This window comes from Nelumbo lutea, chromosome 6, assembly GCF_056320005.1.
Source record: "Nelumbo lutea isolate HS-2025 chromosome 6, American lotus-T2T, whole genome shotgun sequence".
Classification (NCBI taxonomy): domain Eukaryota; kingdom Viridiplantae; phylum Streptophyta; class Magnoliopsida; order Proteales; family Nelumbonaceae; genus Nelumbo; species Nelumbo lutea.
The window spans coordinates 31,143,077-31,161,266 of record NC_142689.1 but is presented as its reverse complement, the minus strand read 5'-3'; the positions used below and the strand labels follow the sequence as shown (position 1 = coordinate 31,161,266).

At 41.3% G+C, this 18,190-nt stretch overlaps 1 protein-coding gene across 1 annotated transcript; it reads left to right on the top strand.

The window, feature by feature from the left end:
- Positions 1 to 288: 288 nt before the first annotated feature.
- LOC148848339 (ethylene-responsive transcription factor 5-like) lies at positions 289 to 1,797 on the top strand. The gene has a single exon (XM_088951847.1). It carries the CDS (start codon positions 550 to 552, stop codon positions 1,621 to 1,623), a length of 1,074 nt encoding a protein of 357 aa, XP_088807973.1. The 5' UTR covers positions 289 to 549; the 3' UTR covers positions 1,624 to 1,797.
- Positions 1,798 to 18,190: the final 16,393 nt, after the last annotated feature.

Genomic DNA, 18,190 nt, shown 5'->3' with positions numbered 1-18,190 from the left:
TCAGGCACAGACCATGAGCCACCACGGGCATGGCAGTAACACAAAGATGAAAATCACAAATTAATTACTAATAACCATCCCTTAATCACGTTATTTCATAATATATCATTTCCAAGAAATAAATTAAACTTAATAATTTAATTTCTGTAGCCTTATTTGGTTTTGGTATTCTAATGCAAGGGGCATATTCGTCAAACTGATTGTTCTTTGGAAGTACCCTGGAAATAGGTTTTATCTTTATCCTGAAGAATAAATAATAAATTGTAAGGCTTTCATCCCTCCGTCGAAAAACTAAAGACCATAAAAAGTAAGTGGGATGCTTCGTTCGCCCATCGTGGAACCTCCCATGAAAGAGTCGCCATTTCCATCTCCAGACAAATTCCTCACCGCCTTATATACCACCACTCCATCACTCCCTTCATTCCACTTTCAATCATCTTGGCTCTCTATCCCAATTCGAATTTCGAATTCTTCTTCTTCTTCTTATCTTATCGATCTCTCCTCTGGTCTTCGCTTCGTCTTCGCTTCTTCAAAGCTTCAAAGAACTTAATGAGCTCTCCCGTCATGGCGACGGCGGACGAAGCTTCAGCTCTGGATCTCATAAGACAACACCTCCTCGAGGACTTCGCCTCCTTCGAAAGCTTCTTGAACGAGCTCACCCCCAAGATCAATGGAATAGCTACTTTTGGAGACAAACCACAAGTTTTGATCTCTAAATCCGATTCATTCGCCTCCTACACTGCAAGCTCTGATGTTTCAGCTTCCGAGCTTAAAGATGGAGCTTTTAACGGTGCTCTCTACCCGTCCATGTCTGGGCCACTGGCTCCAGAACCAGAAATTGAAATCTCTGACTATCTGAAACTCAACGAGAAGGATGATAACGGTGTATTGGAGCTTCCCCCTAATCGTATTCCATTCAATGATAACCAAGACGTTTTCTTTCAATTTGAAACGAAGCCTCAAATCGCCGACTTGACCACCCCGAAATCCCTGAGCTCGAGCTCCAGCTCGAGTTTCAACGAACGACGTCCGTCGCTGAAGATCTCTCTCCCTTCCGTACAGAAATTCGAATGGTCCGACTTCAACGAACCGGCTCAACCGGTAGTGACTGTTTCGAACCAGAAACCGTCGGATTCTGAGGAGAGAAGGCATTACAGAGGCGTAAGGCAGCGGCCATGGGGGAAATTCGCAGCCGAAATCCGGGACCCGAACCGCCGAGGATCTAGGGTTTGGCTGGGAACCTTCGACACAGCCGTCGAAGCCGCAAGAGCTTACGACCGAGCGGCCTTCAAGATGCGTGGAAGCAAAGCGATTCTCAACTTCCCTCTCGAGGCCGGCAAAACATCTGACCCACCGACAAACATTTCCCAGAAAAGACGCCGAGAAATCGAAGCAGAAGAGACACAAGTAAAAGAACAAGTAGAGATGAAGCCAGTTAAAAGGGAAAGGTCACCGGAGACAGAAAACACCACGACCAGCGTTTCGACTGCTCGCCCTTTAACACCTTCCAATTGGGCGTCTGTTTGGGAAACGACGGACGTTAAGGGAATCTTTAACGTCCCTCCGCTATCGCCGTTATCTCCCCATCCATCACTAGGTTACCATCAACTTATGGTTATCTAAGAGGTTTCACGGTCACTGGCGACCAAACTTTCCGGCGAACTGTGTCAGGTTTCTGTTGTGAGTTATTTGGGATATTGTACATATACGGAGCTGCACGTCGAACGTAGAAACGTTGCGTTTCTTGTTTGTTTATTTGTTTAATATATAGAAAGATTTGATTAATTATTTTAAGTATGTTTTGGCATTCCATGAAAAATTCAAATCCCAATTTCTAATTTTCGGCCTTTAGTTAATAAAAATATGAAGGATTCAAGGTGGAAGTTTATACAGATAGAATGAATTAATGAATTTAAGATTTAAGCGAAAAACAGTGAATGAATCGAAGCTGATTAATAGAACCCTCGAGTGAAATCTTTGTGAAAATTTTCGTCTTTTTTCTTTGGCTGAAAAAGAAGCTAGTCTGGTTGGATTTTTGAATTTGTGGACTAGCTCAAATCATGTTGTTGACTATAGAAAGAAAGACTTATAGAAAATTAATCAATTATCACAGCGTAAAAGAAGTCTAGAACATCCATATTTAAGAACGTAGCTTGTTTGTAAAGATTGAACATACAAACTTAGAAAAAAAAATCACCTGGCCTGAAAACTCCGGCCGGCCAGCGGCCTGATCTGGTTTAGGTTTTGATTTTTCTAAACTAAACATAGCCAATTGATCTAGGGTCGAGCATTTATATATATCAGGCCGGTCATTATCTTAGTAGGTAAATGCTTAACTCAATCCATCCTTATACTATTCGTTTAGTGTTGAATGCACATAATTAAGCTTTCTCCAGAATTTTCACTCAGCCAACAAAGGCAGTCTCTTGGATTTGTGGTGGGAGTCCATGCTTGAAGCTCTCTATTCAAGTCTTGGCCTACTTTGTAATTTCCATTGCTGAGGGAATGCTGTGACTATGGTCGCAGTAGATGTGAATTCATCCATGGCCATGATTTATGTTAGGCTGGCGAGATATTATTATTCAATGCTAATGATGACAATGATGTTGATGATGGTGATAATAATGACGATGATGAAGAGGAGGGGGATGGTGATGAAGATGATAATTTTAATAGGAAAATTTTCATTCAAAGCCCCTTTTATCAAACCAAAAGACACAAGAACATGGCTTAAAACTAGTTAATTTCCGGTCCGGATTTTCTACGATCCTCTCTACTAACCCAATAAAACAATGCCATCTATACCTAAACATGCGTTAGAATCCTAACTTTTGCAAATAGTTAACAGCTGTTATTGCCCTTCCGTTAGATATCTTTTCCTAAAAAATTCTTGTTCTTGTGCATGATTTCTTTGTAATTCCTCTCACCCTTTCCTTTCTGATGTTGCTGGAATTTGTTATATTCATCGATGAAGAATTGAAAGAAGTTTGAACATTTTAATTTGGGTTGTTATTTGGAGTCCGATTAATTGTTTCAGGATCACACCCTTTAATGGAAACATGTGGGATATTTAAGGGCTAAAGAGGGGGAGGATTTCGCCACTGAGGTAAAGGACCTGCCACGATAAGTGTTTGAAGCAGTGGTCCTGCTTCTATTACAGCCTGCAAGAGTCTCCCCTTTTGGGGAAACTGCTTTCCCTTAACCAGACAATCAATTACTAGAGAAGCCCGATCCACCTCTGTTGAACATTTAGACACAATACCACTATTTTCAGCAGATACCATATCCATGGGGATTAACTTGTTACATTCTTGGACAAAGGGATGATGTTGCACGCCTGTGTTACTTGAATCAGCAATGTTCATGTTTTCAATGAAGGAATCAAAAGGGGAGGAACCGTGGGAGTGGTGATTGAATGTTTCTTAGAGACTATCAAGACTCAGTAACGCTTGAATTTGCCATCTTTGGTTGCAAACGACGACTCTCAGGTTGAACACATGGAAAAACAGTGCAGATTTCAGTTGGACCTAATGGCAAGGCATTGTTAACTAGTCCCTGCAACTGATCTTGTGCTTCATCTCTTTCTTGGCAAGCAAGCAAGCAACTGCTTTACATACTCCTCGCTTTTTCTCATCACCTCCTGTGCATTCATCTTAGTTGATTCTAGTTCAATGGTTGTGTAGTGAAACTTATGGTTGAGGGCATCCATTCCGGTGAATATAATAAATTCCGGCAACACCAGAAAGGAGAGGGTGAGAGGAATTACAAAGAAATCGTGCACAAGAAAAAGAATTTTTTAAGAAAAGATTTCTAACGGAGGGCAATAACAGATGTTAACTACTTGCAAAAGTTAAGATTTTAAAGCATGTTTAGGTATAGGTGGCATTGTTTTATTGGGTTAGTAGAGAGGATGGTAGAATTGAGTTAGTAGGAAATCCGGACTGGTTAATTTCACCCCAAAGGACTGTCTTAATACCTAATTCCTAAAAAAGTGAAGCCTTTAAATATGTCTTTTCGGGGCTGTTTGGAGATTTTAACGTTGAGCCTGCATGATTTGACCACGTTAATTCAGCTTCTACTTTTTGACTTTTTCTTAATTACAAAAGTAATATGGTAAATTACATATATCTCCTACTTGGGCTTTCCAACAATAAAAGATACCCACCCCATGTTTCTGCAGTGTCTAACATTACAATTACTCCCTTTGGTAAAAACTAAAAAGAAGTGAAACCCTAGCGCAGGTCAAAAACAATTTATGCTCAGAGAAGCCACGAAGAAAACAACTTAATCCCAAAGAGAAAGAAACATATGCAAAGAAAACAACTTATTCCTTATTAGAAACCAACTAAACATAGACCAAAATAAAAAAAAGTCTTAATTGAAGCTAAATTTGGAAATTCTGATATTTCACTAGATTGATAAATGTGTACTATAAGGCTACGTTTGGTTTGAAAGAAAAAAAAAAGTAAGAAAAGGAAAAGAAAGAAAGAAAAACCATTTATATTTATAAATGGATTGACATACTCACTTAGATCGCGACGTCTTCTCTATTTCTTACATGTTTTCATAGAACTTATTAATTTCCTTTTTTTTACTGCATCACACCAATATACGCAATAAAATAAGCAAAGCATCTTTGACATTTCACATATACACTGTAATTTTATTTTCAAATACTAAGTAGGTAGGCCTCAATTTGCAGATTGCCAAATCTGCCTCCACTCTTTCATTTTAAAATACTTGCTTGATTTTGACCATCATATAATTGACAACATTAAAATGGGTATCATGATAGTTTAAATCTATAATGCGATCATCACATGCTATTTAACAAAGTGAAGGTATCTGAAATTAATAGATAAGTTGAAGGGGGTATTTATTATTAATGGAAACCCCAGGTAGTTTATCTACAACTTGTACAAAATAATGTGAAATCAAACCTGTTAGAGAAGGAAATTCCAAGTAAAGGATGTTAACAAGATAAGTTCAGCTGAGCATTAGGCTCAACTTGTTGTGCAAATTTCATCATTTGTACTAATTTAAAATGCATGGAAGTGCAAATGAATTGAGTGTAAATCCTAGTTTAGTTTTGCCTTTTGTTTGTTTGTTTGTAAGAAGTAAAATGATGTGGTCAATAGAAATGAGGTGTGCGGGGAGAAAGGTTATTTATTTGGGAGGAGTAAGATAGGAAGTAAATTGATGATGTGGCCTCCACTTCATACAAGAGAGAATAAATGTAGGAGAAAGCTATACAAATTTTGTATCAGTTTTTCATATGCAAAATTTGCACTATTAATGGATACAAACGAGGCAATAAGTGCAAATCTTGAATCAAATAAGAGTGCAAATTTAGGCTGCGTTTGGAAACGTTGCAAGTGGAGTGTAAATCCTGGTTCAGGGTAAATTTGCACTCTAGTTCACTTTTGCCTGTGTTTGGCAACATTATATTTGTGCATTGACAAAAGACAGAAAACACATTTTCCAATGTATATTTACATTGATAATAAGATGTAAAAGTACATCTATAAAAAGAAGTAAATTTGCATTCAAGTGGGTTTTTTATTAAAAAAAAAGTATATGCTTTACTGAAATTTATGTTTGCATCAATTACAGCTAAAAGTTGTTTGGTAAGAAGATAAATTTGTCAGTATAAAACTAACCCAACTTTACAAATTTATATGAACTGTTTTATACTCTACATATTTGCATTCACATTTATTTGCATCGTTTTCAAATGCAGACATAATAACAAACAAACGGATATAAAACTGAACTAGGTACAAAATTTGTATCCTATTTAGATTTAAATTGCAAACAAATACAGCCTTAAAAAAACAAATAGGTTATAACATAAATGTGAAGAATGAAAGTGTGACATGATGCAGAGAGGGGTATATGGGAAGATAGTCCGGTTTTAATACACTTTTTTTTTGTTCAATACCTTGGAGCAAAAAAGTAAAAGATAGAAGAAAAATACATGGCAAAATTAAAGTATACATTGAAGTATACATTAATGGGAATTTAATAGGAAACTTTTATCATATTCTGAGTCAATACCAAATTCATCTCATAGCAGGCCTGATTTAGGGTTTGCAACTTGGCATGTGCATCAGTGCATGAACGAAGAATCAGACCTAAAATTTGCTTCAGTAGGTAAGCTAGCTCAGTGTATGTGTGTAGGCCACAGCCATATCCATATGGGTTGTAGTCAGCATGTTTGGATTTGGTTCCCTGGTTGTCTTAGTGTGCCATTTACAATTCTCTCTGAAAACATGGAACACAGCTGGATTGTTTTGTTTTTGTGAGAGCATGTACTTTTCCTTTGTGGGTGTGCAATCCTTGTTGTTAGGTGGGCATGCATTTTCACAACCATTTAATTTGCTGCATTCAGTTATTGATGAAAAAGTTCATTTTTCAGCTCTAGCTGGGGCCGTGGAGGTGGGTGTGTCACAGTGTCAGGGAGCAACAGCCAATCCAGACTATATATATATATATATGAGGGACCTGTAAGACTAGCTAACTGCCTTTGAATCTTTGATGTGTAAAACCTAGCCTCCTTGTTGGGTGGAAATGCAGCTAGCTTGCCAATAGAGACTGGATTATCCAAGTCTGTTTTATATGATCCATGTGATTCCATCTAAACTAGACCTGTTCATGGGCGGGGTTGGCTCAGCCCATTTTAAATCAGCTTTGGACAAAATTTTCATTTTGCGGGTTTGGGTTTGGACTCTAAAAATCAGGCCCGATTATTTTGTGGGTGTGCAATCCTTGTTGTTTGGTGGGCATGCATTTTCACAACCATTTAATTTGCTGCATTCAGTTATTGATGAAAAAGTTCATTTTTCAGCTCTAGCTGGGGACCTGTAAGACTATATATATATATATATATATCTGATATATGAGGGACCTGTAAGACTAGCTAACTGCCTTTGAATCTTTGATGTGTAAAACCTAGCCTCCTTGTTGGGTGGAAATGCAGCTAGCTTGCCAATAGAGACTGGATTATCCAAGTCTGTTTTATATGATCCATGTGATTCCATCTAAACTAGACCTGTTCATGGGCGGGTTGGCTCAGCCCATTTTAAATCAGTTTTGGACAAAATTTTCAGTTTGCGGGTTTGGGTTTGGACTCTAAAAATCAGGCCCGATTATTTTTTGGGCTGGGCTTGGGCTTTCCCAAATAAATTCAGCCCAAGTCTGGCCCGATAGTATTAAATATTTAACAGAAATAATATATATATATATATATATATATATATATATGATAATAATGCATAATATATATTATATAATAATAAAATTAATAGAAAAAAAAGTATTGCATATATTAAATGTATAAAATGTTATATAGTATATAATATGTTAGTAATGTGTTATAAAATACCTATCAAAGTTGGGTTCTGGCTCGGGCCTAGTAATTTTCTGTTTATAAAAAGGCAAAGCCCGGCCTGGCCCATGAACAAGTCTAATCTGAACCAATGTTTTAAAAACTGACCCAGAATTGGAACTACTTTGGCCACCGATTTCTGGGTCAGCGGTTTGATTGTCTGGTTCAAATGGATGATTTGTTCCAATTAAAAAAATGTTAAAATAAACTAAAAATGGTTAAAAAACTATTATTTAGGTTGAGGATCAAAAGTTCAACCACCCAAATCAGTAGATTGCTGACCAATTTAATAGTTTTTGGCCAAAAAACAGGTTAGGGGTGAAAGAGAACTAATTGCCTAGACAGTTCCTGAGTAGAATGGTCCAACCATATAGGGTCAATTACGGTTTGAAAACACTGATCTGAACAACCGCCGTGTTGAAATTTCTATTTGCTCTTCTTATAAGCAAAGGGTCAGAAAAATGGTAAAAAACATGGCTCTTTTCGATGTCTCCACAACAGAGAAGGATCCATCTTTGGCCTGGTGAAAATTTGTTTGTCATATGCTTTGGTTAGACATAAACATATGCTTTGTCCATCATCTAACTAGTTGTGTTTTTTTTTTTTTTATTTGGTTAATTGAAGACATTAAAGAAGGTACGGTCCATGCATTAATTTGGAACCCACTTGCTGAGTTTGCTCTGTTCTGTAAGGAGAAAATGTATTCAGCCAGCCAGACTACTAGCCAAGTTACATGTATTCAGACAACAGGACAAGATGGGGACTACTAATTAAGTTGATGGTGACCTCTCTTGGTCCGGTTTTAACAACATATGAGTAATGGGTTTGGTTTTATTGATGCCCCTTGTAAGCAGTATAAATGCAAATATGTATAACATAAATATAAAGTTTTGTAATCTAAATATTTACATTTATATTCCTTTCAAACTCAAACTTAAATAAAAATTAACAGACCTGTTCATGGGTCGGATAGCTCGATGGCCTGACACAGCCCGCACCTCAGTTGGGCTTGGTCATGTAATTAGGCCCGTAGGCCTGACCTCGGGCCTAACATAGTAAGCCCGATTGTGTTTCGGGCTAGGCTCGGGATTTGTCAAAAAAGCCTGGCCCAAGCCCAGCCCAGCCTGATTCAGCATTATATATTTTATAAAATATATAATATGTATTTTATATATTATATAAAATATATAAATAATATAATATTTATTAAAATATATATTTATAATTTAATATATACATTTTTTATTATTTTCTTTATAATCTCTCTCTTTCTCTTTCTATTCAATCGCTAACAGTATGAGTTAAATTTCGGGCTCGGGCCCAGGCCGAGCTTCGAGCTTTTTATGAGGGCCGGGCTCAGGCCCAAGTTATAAGCCCGATGGTCGGGTTCGGGCCTTAGAAAATTCTGTTAATCCAAAGCGAAAGCCCAGCCCAACCCGACCCAACCCATGAACAGGTATAGTGACCAGGCTGCCATCTCTCTCGTTAAACACATGCCTGTGACGTGTACGTTTGCACGCGCCTCTAACTAGTCCTCCATTATTGAACCGGAGATGTTTCAAATAAGAAGAAGAAGATTCCTTGTCGTACCCATTAATGATCAAAGCCTTAATAATTCTCTCTACTAATATTGCTATTAAAAAAAATCTAATTTATTGAATTGATTAGGTCTGTTTTATGATGCCTCTAACGAAAATGGTCTAACGTAACAATTGGTGACCAAAGCCTTAATCCCAACCGTTTGGGATTGGAGTAAGATGTCTCCAACATATATACCAGTGATAAACAACTAAACATGCAATTAAGACTCAAAAAAACTTTTAAGTCACAATTACACCCAAGGAGTCGTAACAATTAATTCAGTAGGTCGTAAGGCCTTCTATCTTCCTCTATCAGTCATAAGTCTTCTAATGCACCCACGTCAACACACGTGGCCCTCTCTTTCTTGACGTCTTTGTTGATCAGAAGTACTGTTAAGACCTGAATAACCTACCTTCTCCCTCTCTCTCTCTCTCAAGCAATTACGTCACACGGTATGACACCTATGTATAGGCTTCAGTTGTTATTGGGTTCTTATCCCTGTGATTGTCACGTTTGCTTAATTGAGGTTCTTAAGTCCCAACTGACGTTGGTTGGACTGTTGAAGTGTTCAATTACGGCACCAGCCCCTTATCTCTCTCTGCATGCTATTTAAATACTTTTTAAGCTGCCTACGTTTGTCAAGTGAGGTTTATTATTAAAATTATTATAATAGTGAACAAAAGAAGGTATTATAGCATGCATACTTTTAAAATAATACATTTAGAAAATCAATAAAAATTTTAAAAAGAATACAAACTATAAATTTTGAGTTCAGATCTGTGCCTCACAAAGAGGCATCCTACAACGTCCTATAGTACATCTCCCCCATGTCCTGATGATGACATCACTGGTTCTGATAATATCATCCGGGAGATGTTCCTAATAGATGGCAAAGGGTGTGTTGTGAGATCCCATAACTAGTTTCATGTCGCACATCATGAATATAATGACTCGTGACCACCGGGGAGAATGACCAACTGATGTCAAATTCATAGGCAAGGTACGGTTTATAGGGGGCCACCAGTAGACTATGGGGAATTGTAATTCAGAATTCTGCAGTGAGCTGTAGGTTGCTTATCCCTATATATTTTTAGTACTGTGGGGGTTGTCTTACCAAAGGAAATGCTAAGTAAAGCTTTTACTTAATTGTCGCCCATATTCAACTTTTTGGCATGATATTTTATACCTGAAAATGTTTTCAACAGCTTAGGCTGTTTGCACAAAATCAAAGTTTTTAAAATTGGATCAGACAGAGAATTATTCTGAGCATTGGTTTTCAGGTGGAATGATTTGATTGTTCAGTTTAAATGGATGGTCCATTTTAATTAAAAAAAAAAGGTCAAAACCATTGTCTAGATCAACAGTTTAACAGTTTAACCCCTCAAATCAAAAAATCACTGATTAAATCAACAGTTCGACCCCTCAAATCAAAGAATCACTGACCGAATCAATAGTTCTTCCACCAAAATATAGTTTTAGGGTAAAATGGAACCGATTCCCAATTTTTCCAATATAACCATTCTGTTCAATCTGATTTTGAAAACCATACCCCAAATAGCCAAAGTTTTTTCCTTGATTCGGGCTTTGGTATGGATTGTGGTGCAGGAACTTCACACTGCACTGAAGAACTCATTAACAATTTCTCGGGCTTGAGCTTACAAAGCTCCAATTGTAATATTGGGATTAATCTAGGGCAAGGCTTTCAAGCACATATAAGTTGGATAGTTTGGAGGGTTGGATCCGAGAAATCAAGAAAATTTGCTTATATATACCTAAAAGGAAGAAAATTAAATGAATCGTTCAGTTGAAAATGATGTTCAATACGGTAAGAGAAGTCAGTTTCCAGAATTTCTGGGTGTTTAGCTCAACTTGGCAAACAGTCCTTTAAAAGTCGAAAAGTAAAAGGCGGGGAGTGACGATCTCTGTGCTAAAAAAGATGTCTTTCCGAAGGCATGGAGCTTTATTGCAGTGGGCCCTTGTTAGATTGCTTAAGACATGCACCAATCCCATTCAATTACGCAGAGAAAGTCAGAAAGATGAAGCAAGGCGACAAAGAAGTGATATTTACACATGCTTATCCACTATCTTCACATTACGTGCCGACCGATCAACATTATGACAAGTTGGGCTCCTTAAATGAATTGATATAGACCTCAACATTATGACACGTTGAGGGTGATGTAATAGTATTCATGGCAATGTATACGTCTATGAATTGTAGAGTAAACGACAAAGGTTTTAAAAATCGGACCGTCACGAAACCATTTTGGAATGATTTGACCGTCTGCTTCAAATGGATGATGCATTCTGAATCTCTGATTTAAAAGATAAAATAATTAAAATAAAATTACGGCCAAAAACCGTTATTTGAGTGGACAGGTCAGCGGGTTATTAACAAAGTCAATGGTTTTTGGCTCAAAATTGATTTTAGGGTGAAACAGGACTCATAGTGCACGACTCGGATGTTCCTAGCAGGAACACAGCTCGCACCTGATGGTTTATCTAGCTAATCAGACAACCCAGGGTGGTCAATCCAGTGAGTTATTTCCGCTGCTTAATTCAGTATATTAACGTGCAAGCTGGAAATTGTGTGCTAATAAGCTATATAGCAAATGATCTCGCGTTCCTGGTATCAAGGGCTGATGTCCTTATATAGTTGGACTGCCGTGAGTCTCACAAAACATTCCTGACATCCTCAGCCCAAGCTGCAGGAGTCCGTTCCGCTCCGGAAGGTGGGTAACATGCTAGCTGATAAGGCCTATCGTGTCCATCCGATTCGGACGGGATGAGGATAAAGCCTATAGTTGGGCGATGTGATCTCGGAAGGCTTGGAGACAGTTGGCAAGCTTCTAGAATCTGCTACGTGTCACTCCAGCAGGATTGGCCATCCAAAATGCTCGGACCTCGATGCTATCCGAGGTGATCGAGATGCCCGAGGTGGCTCGACCTATCGAGGTGGCTGAGGATGCTGAGTCATACATCCAGTCATCAAGTTGTGTCCACGTGTCAACTGCTTACTAGGTCGGGCCAAATCACCCCTCATTAATTGCCCCCCACTCCTCGTGCTGGGGGTCCCGACCCGGTGCGAGGAGTATACAACGAGCTCAGATGGATTTGGTCCCGTTCCTTCTCTAGGTTGATTGCCTGAATTGGCGGTCCAACCATGTCGACCCGTCTAGCTCAATCGGTAGACCAAATCGCGTGTTGGGGATGTGTGGATGTCACACAGGCTATTTAACTCCGTCGACATAAAAATGTGCACTCAACCGATTTCGACCTCGGGAGGTGTGTGACCGGTTTTCACGAGAGTCGTCGGATTGCATTGATCTAGACCATTCATGATTGGCTACAATTGTTATAATTAGGGGCCTTAGGGTCCCTTTCTCTTCGCTGTATATTGTGAGTTCGTGGCCTGAGCTCGCTTGTCTGCTTCTAGGTCGGTGTTCCTGTCCTTGTCCTCGAGATCACCTCCTACCCTCTCCGGCCTTAGGTAAGCCTTCTTCGTTCCTTGTCTATTTGCCTTCAGCTACGATGTCTAGTGTTAGCACTAGTAGTTTGTTAGATGCTAGTAGTGAGTCAACCAAGGTCGAGGTGGGCTCCTCGGCCCAAGTTGTTGAGTCTGGTCCTATTGAGGTGGACACTTTGGCACATAGCTCTAGATCTAACCCGTCCGAGGCGGGTGCTTCGTCACAGGAGCACGAGGCCTCCGGGAAGGATGCCTTAACCACTCGCCAGTCTCAAAATCCGGGGCCAGATCGCTTTGGTCCTGGAAGGGTGTCCTTGGGACCACGATCACGACGAGGTTGCAGTTTTCGAAGAGTAGTTATCTACCAGGCTGTGCTTCTCGCTCCATCCTTTCATTATAGAAATCCTTAAGTTTTTCAACATTACCATCGACTAGATCCACCCAAATTCAGTTCGCACCGTAGTAGGTGTCATTTCCCTATTCCACGACTGCGGCTGACCTCTAACCTTAGACATCTTCAGCTCGATTTGTTCTATTAAGAAGAATCCTACCAGCCTCACCTTGTTTTAAAAACGTAGCTATTACCTTACCCCCCGACTTGGGTACAAGATCTTGCATGGATATCCCAACAAGGTCCCGGCCTGGAAGAGACGTTACTTTGTTGTCACTGTGGCTGGGGGGCGGCCGTTCCCGATGCACTGGAGAACGACCATCAGTGACCCTGGCGTCAGGCTAGATAAGGATACAAGGAGGGAAATCCGTTCTTGGGCAAAGCTCATGTGGCTAAGTCCAGGTAGGTCTCCACTTCGTATCCACACACTCAGCTTTGTTTTTATACCATCTTTTTTGCCAATTGGGGTTTGTCTTCTTCGCAGGTGTTATGGCGGATATCCCGATCTCTAAGCTTTTCTCTAACATGAAGAAGAAGAAGAAGAAGAAGAGGAAGGTATCCCACGTTGATCCCCCAGCCACCGAGTCCGTCATTGCATCTACTGCTCTTGCTGCTTCGGAAAGGTGAGAGGATGCCTCGGTGATCAACCTAGTTGAAGATGACTAGGGAACCAAATCGCCAGTTGGCGAGCCTGAGGTGGCCCAGGAGCCCAAGCCCCGACTCGTCCAACTCGAGGTTGCTACTTCCGGTGCAATCCCCGAGGAGGGCCAGAGCATTACCACTCTCAAGAGCAAGGAGGCTGTCTTCCCCGCCAAAGTCTCCAAGTATGTTGGGATGTCACGCTCTATGCTCGTTGCCACAGCTTGAGTTCATCTGATGATGGTATGTTTCCGAACTCACTCCTCTGCCCTTTGTGTTTTCTACCTCACTAATTGATGTGATTTTTCTACAGACGAACTCAATGATCCATTCGCTAGTGGAGTAGTCTAATCGTCAGATGGCATTGTTGCAAGTCTCCGAATCAAAGGCGAAGAGTTTAGAAGCCAAGATACTTGCTCCAGAGGACAAAGTGTAGTCCGCCGAGTCTAAGGTGACAGAGTGCCAGGCCAATATGCTAAAGGCGGTGGATTTGGTGAGGAAGTGGGAGGTCGAGGCAAAACGGAGAGACAAGCGTATCCGCAAGCTAGTAAAAGTGGTCGAAGAACACAAGGCTCTCCTCATTGGTCGTGAGGCCATCTTTTCTCAAGAGATAAAGGACGTCAATGCTCTTGTTATATGGGCTTACAAGGCTTCTCTGGAATTCGATGATTTTGTGAATGAAACGACTACCTTGGCATTTTGCAAGGGCTTCAAAGTCTGTCGCTAGTTGGCTAGGCATGCATTCCCCTAGCTCGACATCAAACTGCTCATAACCATCGAGGTTTCTATGGAGACAGTGATCCAGGCACAAGAGGAAGACCTAGACTCCGAGGAGGATGGTGATGACAGCGTCAATGAAGAAGCTAGAGATAAGTCGGGCAGCTCAAATGCGGCAGCCGGTGAGGTCATGGGGACCGATGAGGTTGTTGCTACAAACAAATCTATGGAAGTGGACCGGATGAAGGAGGGGGCAAGGATTCCCACTAAGACTGGCATTTTCCTCTTTTCTTAGACCACCCAATTAATATAGTGTATACCGAGACTTCGAGCTCGACAATAGCTCTTTTCTTCTTTTCTCTCTCTCTCTCTCTCTTTTTTGTACTAAGCCTTCTTTTTTGTAATGAAGTAATGAAATATATTTTGTTTCTCATCCTGTGTTCAATCCCGCAATATTTTTCTAAGTGTAGATTACTCCCGAGGTGTCGAGCTAGTGAGCAAGGCATATAATCCAAAGTCAATGTAAGTTGAGGTGCGCCGCCACTATAGGGTATGTACCCGACCAGTCTTCACACCGATGAGGTTGAACGTGAACTTCTTTATTTTGCCCATGTCGGAGAGGCGAATAGGTCTTATGTTGCCCATGCCGAAGAGGCGACTGGGTCTTATGTTGCCCATGCCAAAGAGGCAATTGGGTCTCATGTAGTGCCAAGATCTTTTATCAGCTCGACACCTTAGCCCTTAGGCTCTAGGAGCAACTCATAGCCACTCTCCTTTTGGCACCCTAGCCAACTTGGTGGCCTTCTAGACTTGGAAAAGTTTTTTGCCGATGTTTGACCCTCGAGCTCATATATAGTATCTCTTTGATTACTAGGTCGTCAGCTCAGAACTTGCATCTCTTGACCTGGGCATTATAGTTCTGAGCTACCCGTTATTGGTAGGCTGCAGTTCGGATATAGGCCAGGTTGCGTACTTCCTCGATCAAGTCTACGTTGGTTTGCAATTCGTCATCATTAGCCTCTTCATCATATGCTTTAAGCCACAAAGTTGTCACTTCAATTTCAGCTGGAACCACAGCCTCCATTCCATGCATCAAGTTGAATGATGTCTCGTCTATTATAGTCTTGATAATCGTTCTATAGGCCCAAAGGACATTGGGTAGCTTGTCCACCCACAATCCCTTAGCTCATGCCAAGCGAGCCTTCAGTCCGCGGAGGATGGCCCTATTCATCACCTCGGCTTGTCCATTTGCCTGTGGATGTGCCACCAAAGTGAAATTCTACTAGATCCCCATCTCGACACACCAGTTCTAGAACTTTATGTCTTCAAATTGTTTCCCGTTATCCGATATTAGCACATTGGGTATTCCGAACTGACAGACTATGTTCTTCCAAAAGAAGTTATGCATGTTCTGGGCTATGATTATTGCTAGCGGGTGTGGGTTGATGGAGGATGTTGGTGTGCCTCTAGCAAGTGTCGCATTTTTTTTATAAGCTAAAGTGCATCCACTTTCATGGTGGGCCCGATAATACCCTTGCCTTAGTGCCTTTTGGGTGAGCGCCCTGCCCCCCAAGTGTCCTCCGCAAAGGCTCATAGATGTTGTGAACTACCCAATTTGCTTCTGAATGTAGCAAGCAATGTAGGTAGGAGAGGGTAAAGGATCTCCTGTACAACCGCCCGCTAATAACAACATACCGAGCTGACTGACGCTTTACCGTCCAAGCTGCATTGTGGTCTACTGGTAGGGTCCCGTAGAGCAGATAATCGACAAGCGGGTCAATCTAGCTCAATTTTTCTTGCAACATGGGAGCAACCTCTTCTGCCCCCCCTAAGGGGCCGAGGCAGGTCTTCTATGTACACTGTTCTCATGGTGTTTTCGCTTGTGCTGGCTAACCGTGCTAATGTGTCGGCCTCAGCGTTCTCTGACCTCAGTAATTGCCGAATAAATTAGGAGAAGAAGGTTGGCAAGAGTTCCTTTACTTTGGCCAGCCATCATCATAGGATCCCGAGCTTCATACTCGTCATTCACCTGGTTCATGACGAACTGGGAGTCGTGGCATACTATGATGTGCTTCATGTTGATCTCTTTCGCTAAGTTCAACCGACTATCAGTGCCCCATACTCCACCTCCTTGTTCAAAGCCTCGAATCCGAATCAGAGAGCGTACTCCAGCTTCACCTTGCTCGACCTGTACAATATGAGTCCAATGCCGCTTTCTCACTGATTAGACGAGCCATCTACCTGGAGGATCTAGGGCTCCTCATCCCAAGTCGGGCCTTCTCTGACTGGGACCAGTGTCGCATTGATTGACACATCCGACGTACCAATTGGCTCAAGCACCTCAGAGGCTGACGCACTGAATGTACATTCTGCCATAACTGATTAGACAAGCCATCTACATGGAGGATCTTGGGCTCCTCATCCCAAGTCGGGCCGTCTCTGACTGGGACAAGTGCCGCACTGATTGATGCATCCGACGTACCAACTGACTCAACCACCTCAGGGGCTGGCGCACTAAACATACATTCTGCCACAAATTTGCCAAGACCCGAGCTTTGATTGCTGGGTGTCGCTTGAACTGGATGTCGTATTCACTCAGCTCGATGACCCACTTTGTCAATCTACCTGATACCTCTGGCTTCGGTAAAACATGCTTTAAGGGTTTATTGGTGAGAACGACGATCATGTGGGCTTGAAAATACTGGCAGAACTTCCGAGCTGCTACTACCAGTGCATAGGATAGCTTCTCGATGTCATGGTATTTGGTCTCTACTGCCTGCAAAACCTTGCTTACATAGTAGATGGGCTACTAGACCCAGTCTACTTCACTGATTAGTACCGAGTTGACCATCCCATCACTCGCAGAGAGGTATAGCTTCAGTTTGTCTCCTTCCTCAGGTCGGGTTAAAACCGGTGTTGTGCTTAAGTATTTATTCAACTTGTCAAATGCGAGTTGGCACTATTCGGTCCACTCGAAGTCTTCATTCTTTTTGAGTGCCTTAAAAAAGGGTAAACATTGACCAACTGATTTAGACATAAATCGGTTTAGGGCGGCCACCCAACCAATTAACCTTTGGACTTCCTTTATTTTTTGGGGTGGTCTCATATCTAGTATGGCCTTTATCTTATCCGGGTTGGCTTTGATGCCATGTCAGTTTACTATATAGCCAAGGAATTTTCCCGACGTGGCCCCAAATACGCATTTGCTTGGGTTGAGCTTCATGTTGAATTTTCTTAAAATTTGAAAAACACAATTTAAATCATCAACTATGGAATTTGAAAACTAGGTCTTCACAACCATGTCATCAACATAACACTTTACTTTATTTTCAATCAAGAGTTCAAAAACTTTGTTTACAAGTTGTTAGAAAGTTGCTCCGGTGTTTTTTAGTTCGAAGGGCATTACTTTATAACAATATAGCCCTAGTTCGGTTACAAAATATGTTTTCTCTTGGTCGGCTAAGTCCATCGTAATTTGATTGTAGCCGGAGTAAGCGTCCATGAAGCTCAGCAACTTGTGCCCCGAGGTCGAGTTTACTAGGTGGTTTATTCTAGGAAGGGTGAAGCAGTCCTTTGAGCATGCTTTGTTCAGTCGGTGTAGTCGACGCACATGCACCACTTTTTGTTGGCCTTCTTCACCAGCACGGGGTTGGCCACCTAGCTCGGGTATTGGACCTCCTTAACAAAGTCTGTTACGAGGATCTTCTCGACCTCTTCGTCAACTACCCACCACCACTTCGGGGCAAGGTTTCGTTTCCTTTGTCTAACTGGCCTGACTGAGGGGTCAACATTAAGTTTGTGAGTTATTATTCTAGGGTCTATGTCGAGCATTTTTTCTGCGGACCAAGCAAAAACATCTAAATTATCAAGTAGGAAATTTACTAGTTGTGACCGAAGTGGTTCGCTTAGCAAGGCACCGATCTGAAGGGTCTTCACCGGCTCGGCTTTAGAGACCGGTACTAGGATTGTTTCCTCCATTGGGGTAGCTCATTCCTTTGCATGCAAGGGG